The sequence below is a fragment of the Lagopus muta genome, chromosome 11 (assembly GCF_023343835.1).
Source record: "Lagopus muta isolate bLagMut1 chromosome 11, bLagMut1 primary, whole genome shotgun sequence".
In the NCBI taxonomy this organism is placed as follows: Eukaryota; Metazoa; Chordata; class Aves; order Galliformes; family Phasianidae; genus Lagopus; species Lagopus muta.
This window is the reverse complement of record NC_064443.1, coordinates 637,004-658,777: the sequence shown is the minus strand read 5'-3', so window position 1 is coordinate 658,777 and position 21,774 is coordinate 637,004. Positions and strand designations below refer to the sequence as shown.

Genomic DNA, 21,774 nt, shown 5'->3' with positions numbered 1-21,774 from the left:
TGTAAGTCAAGGAAAGGACAGTTAGCATCACAGCCAGTTAGTGCAGATTTCTAAAATGTCTTATTCCTCTACATTGTTTTCTGTTCTTTTTAGTACACGTACAGTTACAAATTCAATACAATGTTGAATAAACTATACTAGTAATTTCCTTTTTCCTGATACGCTGGCTAGCAAACGCCTTCTATTTGTTCTCAGCTGAATTTGTTTCATAAAATAACTTAGTTTCATAATTGTTGAACTCTTTGACTGCAGTGAGATACTAATGGCTGAAAAAAAAATAGTTTCTTAGCTTGTCACATTACTTTTAATACAGTCTTTCAATTTTAAACTATTGCAATAAATAGTTCTTATGGGGGAAATTGCTTTGGAAAAGTATATGAAATAACCAGGCAGTAAGGCAAGGGAGTCAGGGGGGATACAATGCAGAAATTGTATCAATATCCCTTTTTTAATACACATGTGCTAAGAACTGAAGTCAGTTGTATTTAAACAGAGCTCACTTTGGCAAGCGCTCTCAAATTATTTTTACTGTGGAGCATGTGAGGCAGAAATTCCATAGTAACTCCAAGCTTGAAGTTGCTAATAATAAACCTTAATGATGTTAATGAATGCTGACAGTAGTTCTACTTTAAGGAAGTTACTTGTGGACATTTTGTAATCAGTAACTTGTGCCTCTCTGTGACCAACCCTGGAGATGGATGGTTCTTCTAAGCTAGTGCAGAGAGTTTCCTGGAAATACTTCAGATGACCAGAAATGAGCAGCGTTTGAGAGCAATTCAGTGTCCGAGCAGAATGGCTTTTCTGTGGTCTTGGAATCATCAGCACCTGCTGTGGTTGCAATCTTTGCCTGTCCTCATTTTCAGAAGTATTTTCAAACTGATGCATCTAGCTGAAATGCAAAAGCCACTTTCACACGCAAGTGGGTAGATATGGTGTTTCTTTTTTCCACGTTATCTGAATGCTGGTGGTCCTCTTAACAGTTTCCTGCAGGATATGGGAATATTTTCCTCCACAGTTTTCTGGAAAGGAATCCCGGAGCAGCAACAAGGAAGATGTGATTCTGAGGCACGGTAATGAGGGCAGGGCACTGCTGTATGGCACCTCTTATCTGCCCAGGCCGCCAGCAGGGCTGGGCCCCAAGCTGAACCGTGCAGAGAAGATGCAGTCCTGAGAGATCACAGTGTAGCTCCCTCTGCTACCCCTTCCCTCTTGGTGTCAAGTAGGAGCACAATTGCACTCATTGCTGTGAACTCTGGAAGGCAGAGGGCACAGGCTGGAGAAGAACAAAGGCTGTTGTTATCCGGGTGAGTAAAGAATGGGCATCCCTGACTTGTTCCAGCTCGATGACTGCAGGAATTTGAAAGAAAATGATGAATACAGCTGAAGGAGGTTGTTGATAAAAAGCCCCCTAAAGGCTTCAAAAGTCTGTGGCTGTGAAAAGTAGCCCAGAGAAGGTCAAGGATGCAGTGACTCCCCTAAGGATAATGTTGGCAGGGCCATACTACTGCAAAAAAAGCAAAGCCCAAAGCAGATGGGCTGGAAATGGCAACAGCTCAGAAGCTGATCTAACAAGAAATAATGTTACTGGGAGAAATGCAGAGTGTCTACATATTCAAATAAACCACATCTTTTTTTTCTGCTTATGCTTTCAGGCACAGTGTTCTATTAAAAAAGCAGAATCATTTCAAAGCTGCTTGGCTTTCATAGGGCAGGACAATGTTTAAACACACGTCTCTTATCTAGATCTGTGAAGCAGTGCAAGTTGCAGTTCTGTGAAGGGGCATAGTGCTTTATTATACTGAAGAGTAATTCATGTTTTGTGAGTGTCTCAAAAAAATGCCATCTGACAAAGCAGCCCACATCTCAGGGATTGTTGCTGGGGATGTTTCCACAGAAGCTCATCTACACCAGCTTTATATTTTTACACCTGTTTGCAGCCTTTCTCACTACATCCCACAGATGCAAACCAGCCCAACATGAAGGGTGATCAACTGACAGCAGCAGCTATCTTGATGAAGACTCCACACCTGTGTACAAACCATCTGTTTCACTGTACCCCACGTCGGGTGATATATCCAAAGGAGGGCTTATATCCTTAGGTACAAGCAGACCTGACTTTAGCTCCTGGAAAAAGCCACTGCTGTGCTAAAGCTGACTCACTTGTCAGGATATGTTGCTTTTAGATATTTCTGCTTAAGGATTTTCTTCATGAAGTCTTTCATTGGTAAAATCAAGCCAATTCTTTGTGACCTGCTAGGCTTTCTGGATTTATAGGAGAGATTCAAGAGCAAATCTCTTAAGTGAATAGCCTAGCCACTGTGGGAGCAGCTTGGGCAGTAAGACCTTGTTTTCTTTCTGTATGGTTGTGCCATGAAGGAACAAGGATCTCAGGGAGTTATGAGCAGTTTCGGCAAGTGCTCACACACCCAAGGTGTTTACATTTCTCTTGTAGTTTTCTCTGATGAATAACCAGAGAAGTTCATGCTGTGAGGGAGGCACGTGTACTGTCCGTAGTAACTAGTGTCTCAAAGCTGGGAACTCTGTGTCTTTAAGACCTCTCTTGCTGTGCTGGATTTCACATGATGTTGCCAGGAGATTTAAAAACTAGATGAATGGCAGGGAAGAGACATTGGCAGCAGAGGTGCATAGGGCTCAAGAAGCAGGGATGAAAGTCTTTTCTGCGCAACAACAAAATGTAGTAGGAGTCCACAGTCTGAAATCCATTCAGGGAACTCACTGTATGGGTCACTTAATTCTCTGCCTTTGCTTTTCATCTGCAGGTTGGATTAAGATGTTGTTCAGAACTGCATAGCTGTCTCTAGATTACTTAGAAGTTTAGAAGTATTAAATTTTGAAGCCTACAAGTACTAATGGCTGGAATTTTGGTGTAAATAAAATGGTGTTACAGAAGATAATGTGCTCCAGCTGTTCGATTACTGTTTTTCCCAGTGCTAGAAGACCTCAGAGGATCTCTGGGAAGTCATAACAAAATCCTCAGGATACTTGTCAAAGCACCGTGTGGAGGAGATGAAGTTTAAACGACTTCCTGTCAGCTCTGCTATGTCATTTGTGTTTTAAAAATCAGCAAAACAAATACATTTTGGGCTATGGACTGAAGAAATTTTAATTCCTTCACTCCACAAAGTCAAAACAGTTCCCTTATCAAAAAGTCACAGCAGTGTTTATCTTTGTTTTCTTAGGATCTCATCTCTCTGGTTGTGGAGGAAGAATCTCGGAAATGTGAGGCGAAGAATTCAGCCTTCTTGGTTGCTGTCCCATCTCCTGTGATCCTGGAGATTGGCTGTGGCTCTGGAGCAATTGCTCTGAGTCTCCTGTGCAAGATACCACAGGTGAACTTTTTAATATGCTCATGGTACAGCAAATACCATTGTGAAAGCGTAGTTCCAGTCTACTGGACTTCCCTGAGACTTTCCAAGCAAATTTCTTTGACAGAACTTAGCTGCTACTTCAGCAGCTGCTGTCTTTGACAATCAGACTCTGTATGTTTATTCTAGGTAGAGAGAGTTTTTAGAAATTGCTTTCTCCAACTGTCTGCAGGAGTAATAAAGACAGAAGGAAACAAGCAAATGTGCTCATTCTTCAGCTGTCACAACTCGCTGCTAATCACCTTAGATTGAAGCTGTTGTGAGGGTTGCTTTAAGCTCATATCCTGGGCTGTGGACAAGTGACCGAGGCTTCGGTACACACTCTAGTAGTCAAATTTTTGGAGCAGTCATCTCTAAAATCACCTTGCTGTGAATCAATAGATCTTGCGTTTGTGAGACTGAAAGCCAAATGAGTACAAAAGAGGGATTCTCACAGAAGCATCAAGTTGGGATCAATATGATTAGCAAATGTCACACTGCCTCAACTGCCAAGACATTTTTCTGAAGTCTTTTGTTCCATGATAGCAGCCCCCGTTTTTGGATAGAGCAAAAAAAGCAGGAAGTGGACAGAGATCTGGGTAGCCAAAGCTGTTCTTGCCTCTGGTTACTGTGGCATGAAACAGGCTTAATGAGATACTATTGGTAAGTAAAATGGAAAAAAGAAATGAAGCCAAGATTTCATCACATACAGACTTACTCATACGTCAGCTTCTCATGAGCAAGAATTGCTGTAGCCAGTCCTCTCTCTGAGAGAGAGTGAGGCTTGGGGCATTAGACGGATGCCGCGTCCTTGGATGTGTTTAAGGCCAGGTTGGACGGGGTCCTGGGCAACCTGATCTGAATGTGTATGTTTGGTGGCCCTGCTAGGCGGGGGGTTGGAACTACATGATCCTTGAGGTCCCTTCCAACCCGGGTGATTCTGTGATTCTGTGATTAGTTACAGAGGTAGGTGCCTTCTGTTGACTCAGGAGTTAATAGTTGGGCTTCATGACTTCAAAGTGAAATTACTCTGATTTTCTGAGCTGTACTTCACACTTTTTACTTTCCTGTCAGATTAAACAGTTCTGCCAGTCTGTCACTGTTACTGATAATAGTCCTTTCCCAGCTGGCTAACACAAACTGCTGTGCCCAGAGAAATAAAGAGCCTTGGCTAAATAGAGTGAATGGTAGCTACACAGACAGCTAACCAGAGTTTATGTTCTTTGTGATGTCTTAATGTTTAAGACACAAGTTGGCAGTAGGGAACAAGAGAAAACACCAGCAGCATTTCATTTATTGTTTCAACTCTGTCCTCTGTGTTTGGGGCCAGCTTTGTGTGTGTGAGGGTGGTAGGTTCACGCAGTGAAATGCATCCCCGTAATGGTTCATTACACTGCATACCACCATTATCACCAAGTGGAAAGTGTATACTTCGAGCACGCTTTCTGTATGCAAATGCTTAGCAGCATGTGTTTAAAAAATGTCCAGCAAAGCAAAAAAACACGTCAGGCCTGTGCTCGTGCTTTTCCCAAAATGGGGTAGAAAGTCAGGCATATCTCTAACCATATAGTCCTATCGCATACTGTTACACCAGAGAACTCTCAGATAGTTGACACAGCGAAGTGCAGGCTGTCTACATCTAGTGAACATGGTATAATGACTGCAGTGGAATTACTAGGCAAAGGGTGTCTGCCTAACAGATGGAAAATGCTAGAACCTCTGCCCAAGATGGTGTGTTACTGTTGGAGGGATTCCATACACACTAAAAAGGAGAAGTCTAGGGATGTGGTCTTCCTTTAACCTGTGTCCACTTCAGCCTTTGGCTTGCTGGAGTGTTGAGTCTCACACTACTTCAGAGCTATGAACATATCAGGTGCCATGAGTCAGCATGACTGCATTGTTGTCAGCTGAGTTGACTTGGTCAGAAGCCTGTCTATTTTGGTAGAATGCTGGCATTGTTGCAGAGTGCCTTCTGTTGTGTTACTGTCTTACTAGAAGTTATTTGTCATCCCATCAGTGCCCTGAGATGAGCTGTTCCTTTGAGGAGCCGAGAGTGAGCAGTCAATTGGCAGGTTTTATCTTGTGTGTCTCTTCTGGCAGAGCTTGTCTGCTCAGGAGCTGTGGTGTTGTAATGCTGTTGTTTGTTTTTTCTGTCTCAGAGCCGAGTGATAGCTGTGGATAAAGAAGAGGCTGCTGTGGATCTCACCAGGGAGAATGTACATAGGTACAAGCTTGCATATTATCTATTTCTTGTAAACTGTTACTTGGGAATCATGGAATGGCGTGGGTTGAAAAAAACCACAATTTCAACCCCCCCACTGTGTGCAGGTCACCAACCAGCAGACCAGGCTGCCCAGAGCCACATCCAGCCTGGCCTTGAATGCCTCCAGGGATGGGGCATCCACAGCCTCCTTGGGCAGCCTGTTCCAGTGCCTCACCACCCTCTGGGTGAAATGATCAGGAGTCCCTAATATTTTGAACTGTGTTTCATGTTTATCACCATGGGAAACTAGAGTATTTTTAATCATTTGAGCTCCCAAAGAGTGTAACAATTCAAGAAAAAGAAAGTTTATATTTACCAGAGGATTTTTTTCCTTTCAGTTGTGAATGCACTTTGCAAAGGCAGCAGCCTAAATAAGTCAGTAGTACTTAAATGCTGTCTTCCAAGAGTTTTCAAAGCATTTCGTGGTCACTATTGGTCACTATTGTTCTTTTCTATGGTAAACTTTAATCACCAAGAGGTAAGAACGTCTCTGTCACTTGAGAGGTTAAGGACAGGTATAGTATGAACCTTTCTCTCTTTGGCTTCCTACCTAAAATTCTGCCATGCTTGTTCCTGTCACTACTCCTCTGGTTATAAGTTTGCACTCTTCACTCTGTTGTCACGGTATCCCTCAGTGCCCTCCTTGTAGACTTGGATTTGATGAGAAGGGTGCTGCTGTGCACACACACCTGTGCTGTGCCTGGGTGCTGAGACCTTCTGAACAGATTGTACCTAATGCAGAACAGCATTATCTCAGGATAACCTTGTCCTCCCCAACAGATCATTGCTCAGTGTCATGGTTCTATGTTCTGCTTAATGCAGGCTGTTCTGGGTTGTCACCATCTTGGTGAGCACCACGACTAGAATCTGTGTCCTTTTTGAGTCCTCTTAGAGACTGTGAAAAGTACAGAGCTCTACTATGCACTTGTATTCTCAGGAACCTCTGAGCATGAATTTGAGCAGCCTTAGGAGGATTTCCTGTTGCTACCTTTTTTGGAGTCCGGGACAGCTATGAGTCTTAAAAGTGATACTCATTAGCTGATGTTACTGTCCGTGAGGCCCATGTATTCTTTCTTCCAAAGCTGCTGCTGGCATACTGGTTACAGAGGCAGGCTGCTTCTGTTTCTAGCTGTCCTGAGCTGTATCTGTCCACTTTTTGCAATCCAGCTGCAGATCTTTCACCATTCTGAGGTGATGGTAGAAACAAACTCTTCCCACACTTTCACCTCTCTACTAAACTGTGCCTCCTATTCCAGTTATGGGGAGTGGCCAGCACATCCTTCTGATATATGAGTATCAAACCAAGTTCTCTTGCAGTTTTACAGAGATCATAATAAAAACAGGCCAGATCTTTGCCTCCTTTGTAGAGTGTTGTTCTGGCATATGGGAAAATGTGTCATAGTATCCTTGGCTCAAGGATGGCTATGGGGAGCGTAAATGCATTGCCAGAGAAACTCGTATTTCTCAATAGATATTTTCATTAAGCAAATGTTTCTCTTGTCCGTGGTGTGGTGCCCTGCACATCTTGCAAGAGTAGCCAGTAGGATAAGCTGTATTACTGCTGAAGCCAGCTTGGTTTCTGCCTTTTTACCACAGCTGTGTTATTTAGGGAGGAACGCTTAGTGAAGTCTTGGTTGCAGTGAATCAATGCCAGTACCAGATTACCCAGCTGTGTACGCTGTGGGTAGATGCAGAAATCCTTTTATTTCTTGATGCTGCTGTAGTTGATGAGGCAGTACCAAAGGCCCTCAGCAAACAGGACTTGGGTATAATGGCTTTGTTGCAGCATGCTCTCTGAAACTTGCTTGGGTAGCCCCAGGATGTTACGCTGAAGAGTTGGAAGGAAAAATCTGACACCGTGGTGGGTCTCTCCCAGGAAGAGACAGCATATTGGAAAGAGCTCTAGTTTTGTCAGAGGATTCTCTAGACATTGGCTGTAACAGGGCAAACTCTATCTGCAACCGTCTGCTTTTGCCAGTCAGGGAATGGCATCCCCTGAGGGTGGAGTGGAGTTGTTCTCCACCAGCACTTCTTGCCCAACATTGTCTCTCTAGCTTGGCAAAGTGCATTCTCTGTCGTTGTTCAAAAGTCTTCTCAGAAGCCAGAGGCAGAACTCATGAGAAGAGAGGTATTTTGATGGGCAGATTGCATAGCTGAGGAATTAGAGGTTATGTTCCTTCTTTGCTGCCTCACTCTTTCTGCTTCTTTAGTCTCTCTTGCAATCAGGCTGTGAATAAGCTCCAAGGCAGTTTTCAAACTGGCATCTCTTTACTGTTCCAGGAATGTCAAGGTATCTTCAAGGCTTTAAGGCAGGCATGTCCAGCCCATGGGCTGCATGTGGACAGCACAGCTCAAACTACAGCCATCAGCTGAGCAGCTCAGCCTGGTGCACAGCCTCACTTAACAACCAAACATGGGTGTGCTGCTAACCCTGTCTGGGCTGAAAGCGGGGCACGGGACGCAGCGCAGGGCTGACTGAAGGGATGGCAAATATGTGCATTCTGATGTATTAGCTACATACAGGCCTGTGAACAGTGAAAAATAGGCAGCTGTGCTTTCTGCTGTGATCAAGGAATTTGAGAACAGGTTTCAGGGTTGCAAAAAAGTGTTGACTTTTGGGGTTTTTTTTTTGTATATTTATGACTATTTTCAGTCAACATAAATGCATTGCCTGCGAATTTTCCAATGGCTGTGTAGGGTTGCAGTCAGATATTCAACACAAATCTGATCATGTCTTTCTACTGGACTTTCATAATTCCTATCTCAGCAGAGAGAAATATCCCTCACTTCACAGTCACACCTTATTAATGTCATCACTTTTCGGCAGTACGTACATTTGTGAAGTGTTTTCATGGATGAAGCACTGGAAAAATAAAATTTTATCAAAAATCTCAGACAAACACCTAAGAATTGCAAGTGCTACCATGGAATCAGACTGTTCTGTTAGTTTCACAAACAAGGTCAAACATCCCACTAGTTTCATGGTTTTGTTGTTTCCTTTTTAAATGTTTTAATTAAAAAACTATTGAAAATTAAAACAAGTTTTGTTGCTTGTCAGCTATATTATATATTTTAATGGGAGCTGCTCTGAAAGGAATGCCTCCTGTTTTATTACGTTGGCCTGCAACATCAGAGGTGGATCTTGGTGGCATGGCAGTAGAACTGGACCTTCCCACCTATATTCCATTACGTTTTATTGCTGTGCAGCAGCAGTGGGGCAGTCTGACAAAATTGCATAGTGGCATGAAAGTGTGTGTGAAGTGAAGGTGGGTCATTGAATTCCTCCATGTGGGAAAAAATGGCACCCACTGACATTCACTGACACTTGCTGAACATTGGCACAATCCAAAGAGTGGATGTGCGTGCAGTGAGGCAGTGGGTGATGTGTTTCTGCAGTGGCAACAGCATCAGTGGTAAAAACCTCCACTGGTGCAGGTTTTTACTAGTATGGCATGCAAGCTCGTGTTAACTGCTGACAAAAATACAGAGCTAACAGTGGTGATTATGTTGAAAAATAGGTTTTTGTAGCTGAGAATTTGGTCCATTAAGTATTGATACTGTGCTTGTTTTATCTGTTGCAGTTTCCATGGAAATAAATAGGAGGCATTACTTCTGGAGTGACCTACACATATGGTGCCTGAGACAATTCCTGTTTACTTGGTGTGGCCCAGGCAAGCCAATATGTTGGACACCCATGGTTTAAGGGGATCTGTCTCTGGCAAGGATCATATTCTGTTGCAAGCTGGGAGCTAGAGATGGATTGTGCCAGGCTGAGGCAGACTGGAGAACCATGCAAAGGCAATCTGGCAAACTTGAGGCTGTTCTGCTTTGGAGTGAGTCAGTAAATCAGAGAGATCAGAATCTCAACCAAGATTTCTTCCAAAGAAACAGTGAGGTGTTTATAGACCTGTTTCTTAAAAATAACAAACCTCCCTGCCTACGTGCTGCCTTGTCACAGGTGAAGGGAGAGTTGTTTGTGTCTCCAGTACATTCAGGGATTCTGCCAGTGTGAGCACCCTGGGGAGGTCTGGTTGCAGATGAAAGGTGCTGAGCAAAACATATCTCCCAATTAATGTGCACAGGCATGTCAGGGATGAGAAAGATCATGAGTTAGAAAGTAGCACCTGAGAAACCCAGCCTATTTTAAAAGCATTGCACTGAACGGTCTGTGCGTGAGCCGTTCCTGCAGGAGTCTCTCTTCCTGGTCTATGTCTGCCACAGGAGCTGTGCTGCACTGCGTGTGCTGGCTTCCTGCTACTGTGCAGTGCAGTCTCATCACCTTCATGCACTCATGTGCCTAAAAAATACACTCAGATGCCAGAACGCTGCTAAGATCCAAATCAGCAAAGAGGATGGAGAAAGAATGTGGCAAACATGAGCAAGTTGTCTTCGCTTACCATGTCAGATTTACGTATTTGATGCACTTAATTTTGTTTTTCTCTGCTTCTGAGCTCACCTGGGGGAGGCCTTTAGATATAATTAATATGTATCTGAGGGAGAATGCTGCTGTGATGTATAGGTGTATTTTGGATGCATGGGAGCTCTGCGCTGGAATCATCATGGGTGCTTTCTGCTTCAGACAAAGAGCACTTCCTAAACTTTCCTTGCAGCTTGGGAAAAATCCAATGACAGTCAGTGAGATAGTACATACGTGTATCAGATAAGAAGAATGATAGTTAATGGCCTGTTTATTGAATGTGTTGTTCATGAGCCCACACAGACAAGACTCCTAATCTTTTTGCCCTTACATCTGAACTTTTCTCTATAGGCTGCAACTCCAAGACAGGATCCACATCCTCCACCATGATGTTTCATATGGTAAATCTTTTCATTGTCTTAATCCCCTTTATATTTCTTCCTTTTTTACTGTCCTGGTTTATCCGGTTTGGTAGTTGTCTGCTAGGCTGTGCTAGACCAAGCGGTGTGGAGGAGCCAGGAGCTCCAGTGTTGCAGATTCATTTATGCACTTCCTTTCACACCGTTCATTTTGACCCTCTATTACTGCTTAGAGGTATGTCTGCAAATCTGAGCTCATTCTGGCTGTGTTCCATCAGTAAGCAAACCAGTGCAGTCCAGAAGCCTGTGTGGGTAAGCCTTGTGCTGAGAGGCAGGCCTGAGGGCTGTGCCATGTTTGTGGAATTGCATGGTGTCTGGGTCAGGGCTGGTGCATGTCAGTCCAGATAGGAACATGAGTGTAGCAAGCTGAACTTGTTGGCAGAAAAGCAGGTCTTTAGTTGGTTGGTACTGCTGAGGATGTAGCTCTTCTGCCTGTTGGAATACCTTCATCAGCTCTGGTAAGAGGAAAGATGTGCATCCTGACAGCTAGTTGTAACTCTCTTAGTTAGGTCTGTGTAATGTGTCAGGTTCCAGTAGTTGCTTTAGATCCAGCTGGGCTCTGAGCTCTCCAGGACATTGAGGTCCTGTGTTAGAATTTCTAAGCTAGATATTCTTCTAAGCAGGGCTGTTGGTGCCAAGAAAAAAGATACTTTGCCTGTGCTCATCTTCATGTCATCTTGCATACAGGGTGGGAGGGTAACCAGGCCCAACTATCCCCGAAAGAAATGGGGTGAAATTCTGTGAGAGAGAAACAGAACCATACACACATCTGCATGTACCTGGAGAGATAGTTTTCTGGATAGGATTTTGATATTGAGCTTAGAGGGAACATTGCTATGATTGAGAGCTGGTTGTGATTCTTTTTTAGGTTCTGCCAAACATCTGCTACCTTGGGGCCCAATGGACTTCATAGTCAGTAACCCTCCATATGTCTTCCATGAAGACATGGCTTCCCTGGATGCAGAGATCCTCTGGTAATCAGACACAAAGATTTTCCATCTCCTGTTCCTTGAAGCAAAGCTTTCTGGCTGCTTTCTTATATTACACGCTCACTTGCACACAGAATGGGGAAATGTAGTAAGCATGCATAATTGTAGGTGTGTTCATATATGATATTCAATGGTATAGCATTACTTTGGTACTGCTTGCAAGTCTGAAACAACTTTAAGTGTTAATAAAAATGGAAGAAGCGCACACTTTGTCATTGCTAAATTTCCAATCCAAAACTGTTCCAGAACATTTTTCATGTCAGATTTTTTTTCACAATTGGTTTGAGTGTATGAAAGTAAGAATAATTAATCAGAGCAGCTTCTTGTGATGAAAGAAATTTAGGTGGAAATACTGTCACCCATTTTAATCACAAGACTTGCCTTAAGCAAACAAACTCACACGAAGAAGCACTTTTGGGTTGTGGCACTGTTTTGTCTGTGCTGGCCTTCCTCAGAAGCAATTGTCATGCATGTCAGGGCAGAGTCCCATATTCACCCCTAAGCTAAATGTGTAGGGTAGCAGATTCTGTCCTTGAAAGTGGCTGAATTTTCTGTATCTGAATTTGCTCTGCTAGATTGTGGTTATTGGCATAGTTGAAATAACACAAATGCTCTTTTGCTGTACAACCTACTCTTTCCCTGTCTAGCTAGCACATCCTGGATGCAAGTGACTCAAAGTCTTAAGAAAAAGTCACAGAATCACAGAATGTCTTGGGTTGGAAGGGACCTCAAGAATCACGAATCTCCAACTCCCTGCCACAGGCAGGGCCACCAACCTCCACATTTCATACCAGCCCAGGCTGCCCATGGCCCCATCCAGCCTGGCCTTGAACACCTCCAGGGATGGACGGGGCATCACAGCCTCTCTGGGCAGCTGTTCCAGCACCTCACCACTCTCTGTAAAGAACTTCCCCCTGACATCCAACCCAAATCTTTCCTCCCTCAACTTCAAACCATTTCCCCTTGTCCTGCAGTTATCTACCCTTTCAAAGAGTTGATTCCCCTCCTGTTTGTAGGCTCCCTTTAGATGCTGAAAGGCTGCAATGAAGTCGCCCCACAGCCTTCTCTTCTCCAGGCTGAACAAACCCCGCTCCCTCAGCCTGTCCTCATATGGGAGGTGCTCCAGTCCCCTGATCATCTTTGTGGCTCTCCTCTGGACCCTCTCCAACAGCTCCCTGACTTTTTTGTACTGGGGGCTCCACACTTGGACGCAGTATTCCAGATGGGGCCTCACAAGAGCAGAGCAGAGGGGAGCAATCGCCTCCCTGTCCCTGCTGGCTGCCCCTCTTTTGATGGAGCCCAAGGAATGTTTTCTGCTTGTGCTCATTTTGGGGTTTCTCAGCCTTCTTACTCCCTGTATTTCTCATAAAAGCAATGAGTGCTCTCACCTGCTGTAACTGGGCTGGAGTTTATTAGTTGCACCTTTGCCTGTGGAGCAGGGCAGTGCATGCTCAAGGGCATGGCTCATGCCGTATGAATTGCTATTAATGCCTTATTTCCAACCTCTAGCTATGAGGACCTTGATGCACTGGATGGGGGAGATGACGGGATGAGAGTCATTAAAATAATTCTGACTCTGGCTCCTTCTCTTCTGAAGGATTCTGGGTGAGCATGGTTCTCCTTTTGAATTTCACATCTTCTCTCCATATCTGTAACTACTGTTGTTGTTTTATGCAGGATGTAAAAGGAAAATAACTGCAAAAACGCCCATCTAGTAATAGTAGTGTATTTTTGTTTGTTTACTAAAAAAAAAAAAAAAAAAGTGTATTAGCAAAATCAGTCTGAAATTTGTTCATATGGGGATATGGACCTTCTTTGACCAGTGCTGGTGTTTCATAATCATTAACAAAATGAGGATCTTTAAAGCTCAAAGCAGCAACAGAAGGAAGGTGAGAGAGAAAATGGAGGGAGAGGAAGCGTGAAAATAAAGCTTTCCAAGCAGAAAAGCTGTTGAGGGAGAAACAACGCACTGCTCTGTGAGAATGGATGTAGATCTGTTTCATTCTTTAATTAGGGGAAGCTTGTGTGTTGTGCCAGGAGTCAGGGCAGGATATCCTGGGAGAATAATGGTAATCAGCCAGGGTTCATTTCTTAAACGTTAGATTTCTGCGTGAGGGATGCTTGAGACTGATTGGTTTCTATTTGCTGTCATGGGGGATCCATTTCATGCTTCAAAATCAACGTGCTGATACCCAAATGTCTTTTGTGCCCTGGCATTCTCATATCCTGTTGAAAATTCCTCGCCTTAATAGCATTAGAGAGATCGTTGAAAATCTGTTGTTTTAGTAAGAGGAATAGGAGTACTGAGAAGCACAATGGAAAGAATAAGTTCCTTATTTTTTGCTCGGCCGCAAGAGCAGAAGTTGTTCCCCAGGGCTTCCCAGCAGGAGACATCAGCCCATGGGGATGGCTGTTAAGACATTTTTCCTAGTCCCTTTTGTGTTTGTTTTATAAGGTGGAGCCCCCATTGCGGGGTGGGAGTCTTTTAAGGTCAATAACGAGAACCACACCCAGCTTGTAATTAGTTTGGTGGGAGTGTTCAGTGTGGGACTGCTCAGGAATTCTCAAGAGAGTGTAGGGTTGGGGCTTGGCCTCTATGCTTTGCCTGTTTAACTTGTATCTTGATAAACTGTCAAAGGCTGCAGTCCATTTCCACATGCCTGTAAGCTAGGGTGGTTCCACCTCATTGTGGGAGGAGAGTTTCAGAAATGGGCCCATGTCACAAAGCCTGACTGCAGCCAAAATGGAAAAGGTCCTTTGGGACAAGCTGTGTCCTGGTGCTTTGTCTGAAGCTGTCTGACTAGGTCCCTTTTCCCTGTTGCACTCTCCTTTGTATAGTCGTGTAAGACTGTATGACCTGAAACCTGGTGGTGGTTTCATAACTCATCTGTGGAGATGATTATCGCTGTAAAATGTGTGTACTGACTTGTACTTTGACTCTCACTACTGGGACTTAATGTCACTGTGCTTATACAAAGGAACTCCATGTTGCTAGTCCAGCATTCAGTGTTTGTGCATTTGCATCATAGAACAGCCTGCTCCATTTTGGGCATCAGAAAGACAAAGCTGGTGATATTCCTACACGGGGTTCAGAACAGGTCCTCACATCTCAGTACCAGGATATAACTGCTCTCAAAGAGGAGTACCATGAAAGTTCTCCTTTAGATCAACGCTTTCTCCCTCTGAAGGAAGCAGTTGGCATCTGTGTCTTAAACAGATAGCTGCAGTCTGTTTTAAGATCATTGGTTTGCAGTGTTCCGTAAAGGAAGATTTTAGTTTTTCTCAGCCTAGCAATCTAGTTATGTGCATCTCCCCACATCTTTTCAGGAGTGTGTTTCTGGAAGTTGATCCCAGGCACCCTGATTTGGTGGAGGATTGGCTATGTGCACATCCCGACTTGCTCCTCGCCCTTCGTGCTGTTCACAAGGATTTCTGTGGCAAGTAAGTCTATTTTACGTTCAGATTTTTGCTTCAAGTATATGACTGTGTTTCGCAGAGATTAGATCCCTGCATCCTGATATACTGAATGAAACTCAGCAAGAGAAAGTCAGCAGCTGAAGCCAACCTTTAAAAAATCAGGGACTCTTTTCAACTGTCTGAACTTTCTTACATCATGAGATAATCTGGCAAGCATTTCTGAGTCAGAGTTTCTGTCACAGTAAGCATTTCTGATGGGGTGACTAGCTCTTTTGAGATTACTGCCATTGGAAAGTTGCTACCTTTATATGATGGAGGTAGAACCATGTTCACCCCAGCAAGACTTAAAGCTCTGCTCATTTTTCTCCCACAGACCCAGGTTTCTGCACATCCAAAAGCAAAGCAGATGACAACTGTACCAGGAACAACATCCTTTCTTGCAGTAAGCTTTTTCGCTGGTGAGCCCTTCTTGAATGGCTTCATGAAAGCTGTGTGACAAAAGAAATCTCCATTTTCCAGTGTATGACTTTTCCATGCAGTGACAGACCCCTCATTTCCCAACACAGACTTCATCTAGAGTTGCAGAGGATCGCAGGAGTGTTTGGAAGTGTTTGACCTTCCTCAAGGAACCTCATGAAACTCTAGTTCACTCCACTCAAGTGACTCGTTAATCTCAGGACCAAATATAGAAGAGTTTGCAGCTCCAGATATTTCCTTGCTGTGATAGCAAATTTCAAAGAAATATGTTAAAAATACAGCTTGTCAACATGTCGTATCACTCATTTTTGCCTGGGAAGAACATCACCTTTTTTTTTTTTTTTTTTTTTTTCAACCTTGAGATAAATTTTAGAACATGACCAAGCTGGATGACAATGGTCTCAACTCCAGCTTATAGTAGCTCACAAGTGTGCAGTTATAATGGGACATGACTAACTTGCACACTTCAAATTCAGGTTTCTTTTTAGGACTCTGATGCTTTGCTGTAGCTCACCAAAAGCAAAGCAGCCTTTGTTTCCTAGTCCTGCTGAATGTCATTGAAACATCGCTGCACGTTACACCATGATTGCTTAGGACAGACAGAGTTCTGAAGCTCAGATAAAGTGATTTTGGTCATACGTGGGTTGAGATGGATTTGTGAAGAGAATAGACAACAATCTGTGGATAAGGTAGCCCTTTCCTTTGGAATATACTCGTTTGGACTAGAAGGGAGAGCCTTTTATATAGACAGTTAAGGACCACAACTGGAAAAGCACCTCTCCCTGACATGCTTTCACTCCATATTTGAGGCTGTAAAGGGTCACTCAAGAGGAAGGAGTTCTTGGTGTTGGTTAAAATTATCTGAATCTACAGCACCTGACACTTTGTGGATGCTGCCAGAAACAGTAAAACCATAGTAATAAAGGTAGTGTTGCCTGTAGGTTAAATTGAGTCTTGTAAGAAATGCATTGCAATTGAGTTTTCAAACATGCTAGCAGATCTGAATAAATATCTGGGATCCTTAAATTGTTTCTGATAGTAATACTAATGCTTAACTTCCAGGTAAGGCTTTGAAATGTGAGACTTTACAAAGAAGGCCAGAATGACTGCTCCAGTTTCTGAGATGGAGAAGTCAAAAAGATGAGGGAAAAAGAGTAGTTATACAAAATTTGACAGCAGGCTAAGTTTGAAGAAAGACCCAGTCTCTTGGCACCCACAGGAACAGCTGAAGTCCATTTCTTTGTCGGGGAGGGCGACTTAGAGTTGTATGAAACAACACTGAGAAAAGTCCTGAAATTGATGGTCAAGAACACGACATATGTACCAGTAGGATTAAATCCAAGCTGCTGCTGCTCACTGCTGTTTCTGAGGTTCTCTTCTTGACCATAGCTAGCCAGTGAAGGAAAGAGAGAAGGACACCAAAGGATCTGGATCACTCCAAATGAAAACATTTGCTGGGCCACGGGAGGTGAGCATGGAAGGGAGAAAGAAGAAGGCAGTGACCTGTGCTGTGAGTGTGCAGGCAGGCAGTCTGTCCATGCTGAACTTAAACTGCGTCGTCAGAAATGACGGGTCCTGCATCAGCAAGTTGGGCATTTGTTTGGAGGGCCAAAGCAGCTTCAGAGAGCTAATACATTTAGTCCTTTTCCTCCTGCCTGTGCTGCACTCATTCACTTCTTAATATTTAAGCTTTGGCCCTGTTTTTTTGCAGGTATCTGAACTTAGGATTCACCAGTGCCCAGCTCACTGCACTTCAATCCCCTCCTCACCCTCTGCTCATACACCGGCCTTTCATCCCATCCCACCACTCTGCTTGCCTCGGGAGTTCTCCCATCCTATAAACTTTGTACATGAAATTATGAGCCCTCATTGGACTGTGCTACCTGCTGTGGTTTATCACAGCAGAGGAAATGGGTGGAAAGTGACAAAAAAGGTTCAGTTAGAATGCACTTAATCCTAGGTTTGGAAATCAAATATCAACCCAGCTGATTCTGGCAGTGGTAAGAGCAGATTGCGGTCAGAGAGATACTGTGGTGGTTTGTTTGTTTTTAGTAAATAATAACAATGTTAGCGTGTTTAGCTAAGTTTGTCTGGCTTAGGTCTTTAAATTTGATTTCTGAAATGTTTTGTATGAGTGTTGACAGTATTTATGAAACAGAGCTAACAAGCACAGTGTACATCTGCAGGTTGCTTTAGAAGCTGGGTGATACGCTACCTTGTTCCTGGAGGCATTCGTGGCCAGGCTGGATGTGGCCCTGGGCAGCCTGGTCTGGTGATTGGCCACCCTGCACGTAGCAGGGGTTGGAACGGAATAAGCATTGTGATCCTTTTCAACCCAGGCCATTCTATGATTCTATGATATGGGGGAGTTAAAGAGCATCATGTTGCTTTTTTGTAGGGGAAGACTGGTTCCAGCAGTAGGTAGCTGCCAAACTAGTAGGTAGTGGAGGCAGCTGCCCCTCTGAGAGCACTGCTGGCTGAGCTGCAGGATGCAGTCGCCTTTTGCAGAGCAAGCACTTGTTGGAGCTCTCAGCAGTAGGCTTCCTCTGAGAGATGGACTCTTGGTCTAATCCAGTAGGATAAGTGTTAAATTCCTATATTTATAGCAAAAGCAATAACAAAAATGCTTGCATTTCTCAAGGCTTGCACTGCATAGTGGTTACATGTCTCTGGAAAATCACATGATGCTGCTGACCTTCTCGTATAGACAAGAATGAAGAAAAATTATCCTTCCTCCCAAGAGGCGGGATTTGTCAGACCCGCATCTGAGGGAATGTGCTGCTGTAGTACAATGTGTTCTTCACTGCTTTGCACACATTGGCCCAGGCTCCTTTTGGTACAGAAGCACTGCGAAGCTCTTTGGATGTGGAAGCTGCAAGAACCTCAGATACTCCCAGAGCCCTCGCTAAAGCACTGACTGTGTCTGCTGCCTGTGCCTGTAAGCACGAGGCTGTGCTGATGCCAGCAATCTCCTGTGCACGTCAGCTCTCTGCAGCCGTGCAGCTGCTCCCTTGAGCCACAGAAGGGCTGATGCTTTACATAATCACTGTCAAAATGCATTTAATTTTCTGGCATCTCAGTGGGTCTTCGGAACTGTATTGAAACAGCAATTTGTTTCTGAAGTGATGCTTTCAGAGAGGCCTTGTTTTCCTGCAGGACCTTGATGAGTGTGGTTCAGGTGTGTATTTCTGGAGAGTGACCCGGTACAAAGTGCCTACCAGGACCTTGCTGGCCTTCCGAGTTGGGGATAGGCAAAGCTTGGTGCGTGGCAGAGCCCTGCAGATGGTGCTGTATTCCCAGCCTGTTGTGCCTGTGGGGAGCAGGCTATCTGCGTGCTGGCAGTGTGGCAGGGTGCAGCCCCCCGCTCCACGGAGGACTCTGTGGATATGGTTGCGAAGTGGGGCTTTAACTCCATTCCTGTGCTGCAGTACAGGCCTAGTGTAGGGAGGCTGGGGGGGCCCTCGTGGCTGCAATACAGGACTGGAATTGTAGCTGCGCTGGTAATGGGAGGCCTGAATCCCCCTGCAGGGCTGCACTGATCCATGGCTTTCGGCAATCTGTCTTTGCTCTGGTGTAACTTACAAGTATACATCCTGAAATGCAAGTGCCACCCCTGTTTTCCGGTTCTACTCAGAGTGTGGGGTGGAAGGGACTTCCTAAGATCCTCAGAGGGTCTAAGACATGTGCAGTAGGGATGAGACCCTTTTCCAGGTGCAGAGCTGGCAAATGCAGAGGGGACTCAGCCAAGGTGGCACAGGAAGCCTCTGGGGAGCCAGATGACTGAATGTGTGGGGGTACTGCCAGCAGCCAGTTCTGTGATGCAGGGCTAAAGAGTACAATGGATTGTAAGAGAGCTCAACAGTCATCTAGCATAATTTCCCTGTCCAAGTAAGGACCAATTTGGCTTACATCATTCATGTTTGCCTAATCTGACCTAAAAGGCTTCAGTGATGATTGAGATTTTTGAACATGGTCTGTTTTGAAGCTTCATTGTTTTTACAGCAGGAAAGTACCTTAGTACCTACTTGTCCTTGCTTTCATTGAAGCTGGATTCTTGTCCTGAGGCTTTGCTCTTTCCTCAGAGCAGCTTCCCTGTATTAGCCTGTTCCCTTACAGTCCTTATTTCTGAGGAAACACCAACATGGTGTTTTTGTGGATCTCTTGCATGCCCTTCCTTCCCTGCCGGAAAGGGAGATAGAACATGCTGAAAGGAGATGCTTGTGCTTGTGGTGATTGAAATAATAGAGCTGCTACAGCCTCTGTTACTGTGGGGAGAAGTTATTTCCCAGGCAGTGGAGACCAGGCCAAAACTTGCATTAATGTTTTGTTTGTCTGGGCAAGTTTTCAAAAGCTGTATTTAAAGTTTTTGTTTAGAAACTTGTTTTCTTCTGCTGAAGGTTGCATCCAGAGGGACAAACGCCCAGCGGGAGAAGTCTTCTCTCTCACAATTAAGATGATTATGAGATACCAAGAGAGACTTTATCAAGTTTCTTCAGCCAATTGTCTCTTCCACAGATGTTTTAATGTGCTTTCAGTTAAGCATGTGGGCTTTCAGATGTTCCCCTTCCCTGTGGAGGGTCATCTCACAGCCTTTCTCTGCTGCTTTTGCCTGGCAGCTGCTCACAAGGCTCAGCATGATTTGTACAGTGCCTGGTGAGTACAGCAGGTTATTTACATAGTACTATCCCTTTGCACTGGGTTCATAGCCAAATCATACTTGTCATTCAGTTGCTGAGATTTGGGACAGGTTGCATAAGCTACTGTAACATCAAGGATGTTCTAACAGCATGCAGTAGTTGCAGAATCAGGCCTGTAACCAGCTCTCTCTTGCCTTGCAGTTGTTTCTTTGTGTCAGTTGGGCTTAGGATGACAAGCCCAGGGTTCAGAGCCTGCACCTAACTGTTCCCAGCATTTGCACCAAAGACTGGAGTGCTTCTCCAGTCTTTGTGCCTGTGAGAGGGAGGTGGTGCCTTGCAGGATGCTGATCTGTGTGGTGTTTGCCCCTTGTCAGTCTGGTCTCACCCATGGTGAGTCTGGTGGACCAACCTTCTGAAGGCAGAATAAATGTGTAAACAGTTTGCGAGATTGCTTGTTCACTTCAGTTTGGGTTTTTGATCCCTTCTGGAGACAGTGTGTATGGATCGTGTTAGGCTCAAGGTAGAAAGAATGGAGAAGAATGTAACAGGATGAGGAGCATGCTGGTAGCGAGTGGTGAGATCACACTGACCTGTGTACTCTGTGCACACAGCTCCAGGGCTGGACCTGCGCTCAGACCTTTGGGTAAAATGCTGTGTGCAAATGTACTGGAACACTTGCAAAATCAGCTGTATTTAAGGGATTGTTTCTTTGCTTTAAATTGCTTTAAATTGCTTTCTCTAACACCTGAAGAAGGAGAAATCCACGTGCTGGAAGATTTCAGTGTGGGATATAGACGAGTTGGAAGGACAAATGCAGAGGAACCTGGTGGCATCTCTTCCTGCCCGTGAGCATGGCTCCAGTAATCCCAGCTCTGCCCAAAAACAGGTGTTGCTTGTGTTCTATTGTGTCTGTTTCCTGGTCAGAGTCAAACCAGCTGTTCTGCTCTGCTCCCGTTGTGAAGTGTAACACCACAGAAACTTGCAACTGGTTTGGGCCTGTGTTGGGATTTGCCAGACCTGGATTGGGATCCCTGCTGTGTGACCTTTGGCACATTATTGCTTACTCTGCCTCCTGCTGCAGTGCTTGGGATAAATATCACTTTACTCTCTCGGAATATTTTAAGAGTGCCTCACATCATGGAAGCGAGGCAGTCGGTTACTGTAGAAAGCTCTGCAACTGTCCTGTGGTATTCACCTCAATCATACCCAGAGAATGAGCTAACAGCACTGTGCTACAGCATGATCAATCAGGTTTGTTGTGCTTATTTTCGGTGATGCTCGTGCAAAACCAAAGGATGTGGGAGTAAGTCAAAGTTATCATTGCTAGATTTTCCACAAGTGCATCTCTGAGCATGATGAGAGCACGACCCAGGCAAACCAGCCTGCTGCAGAGTGCTGAGGAAGTTAGGTATGCATCCTGTTCACAACAGCCAGTGGTGCTTTTGCAGTGCAGGAGGATTAAATACACTGTTGCTGCAGTGCTGCCACATGAGGCCTCCATGGTTTGTCTACTGTAACATGGTTCACATCAGAACTGCAATTTTAAATAGCAGCTTCATAGCTCTACGGATCTTTATCTTCATCTCTTCCTTTCACATTTTTTCCTTTTTCAGCAAACCTGAAAAGTCACTTTTCTTTGTCTTGCATGCTCCTACAGTTTCGTTGAGAATAGGCATCAACAAGAAACTAGTTTCAGTTGCAGTATTGCAACCATAAATGTGGCTACATGAGCAAAGTTACCACAGGATATAAAGCCTTAGAACAAGCATGCAAACAATCTCATGCCTGGG

General features: G+C 44.4%; 1 protein-coding gene across 7 annotated transcripts in view; it reads left to right on the top strand.

The window, feature by feature from the left end:
• The window catches only part of HEMK1 (HemK methyltransferase family member 1), a 70,092-nt gene that overhangs the window by 16,265 nt on the left and 32,053 nt on the right, over positions 1–21,774 (top strand). For 4 of the 7 annotated variants that reach the window (XR_007379224.1, XR_007379225.1, XM_048957020.1 and 1 more), the window contains exons 5-11: positions 3,201–3,350; positions 5,525–5,589; positions 10,397–10,446; positions 11,333–11,438; positions 12,963–13,058; positions 14,781–14,894; positions 15,244–15,328. Coding sequence is in view for 5 of the 7 variants with exons in the window: in XM_048957020.1 (XP_048812977.1) it covers positions 3,201–3,350; positions 5,525–5,589; positions 10,397–10,446; positions 11,333–11,438; positions 12,963–13,058; positions 14,781–14,894; positions 15,244–15,280 (618 nt within the window). In the remaining 2 variants the exon portion in view is untranslated. Of the gene's footprint in view, positions 1–3,200; positions 3,351–5,524; positions 5,590–10,396; positions 10,447–11,332; positions 11,439–12,962; positions 13,059–14,780; positions 14,895–15,243; positions 16,295–21,774 lie in introns of those variants that run through there. The other 3 variants (XM_048957018.1, XM_048957021.1, XM_048957017.1) reach the window with 1 other exon arrangement.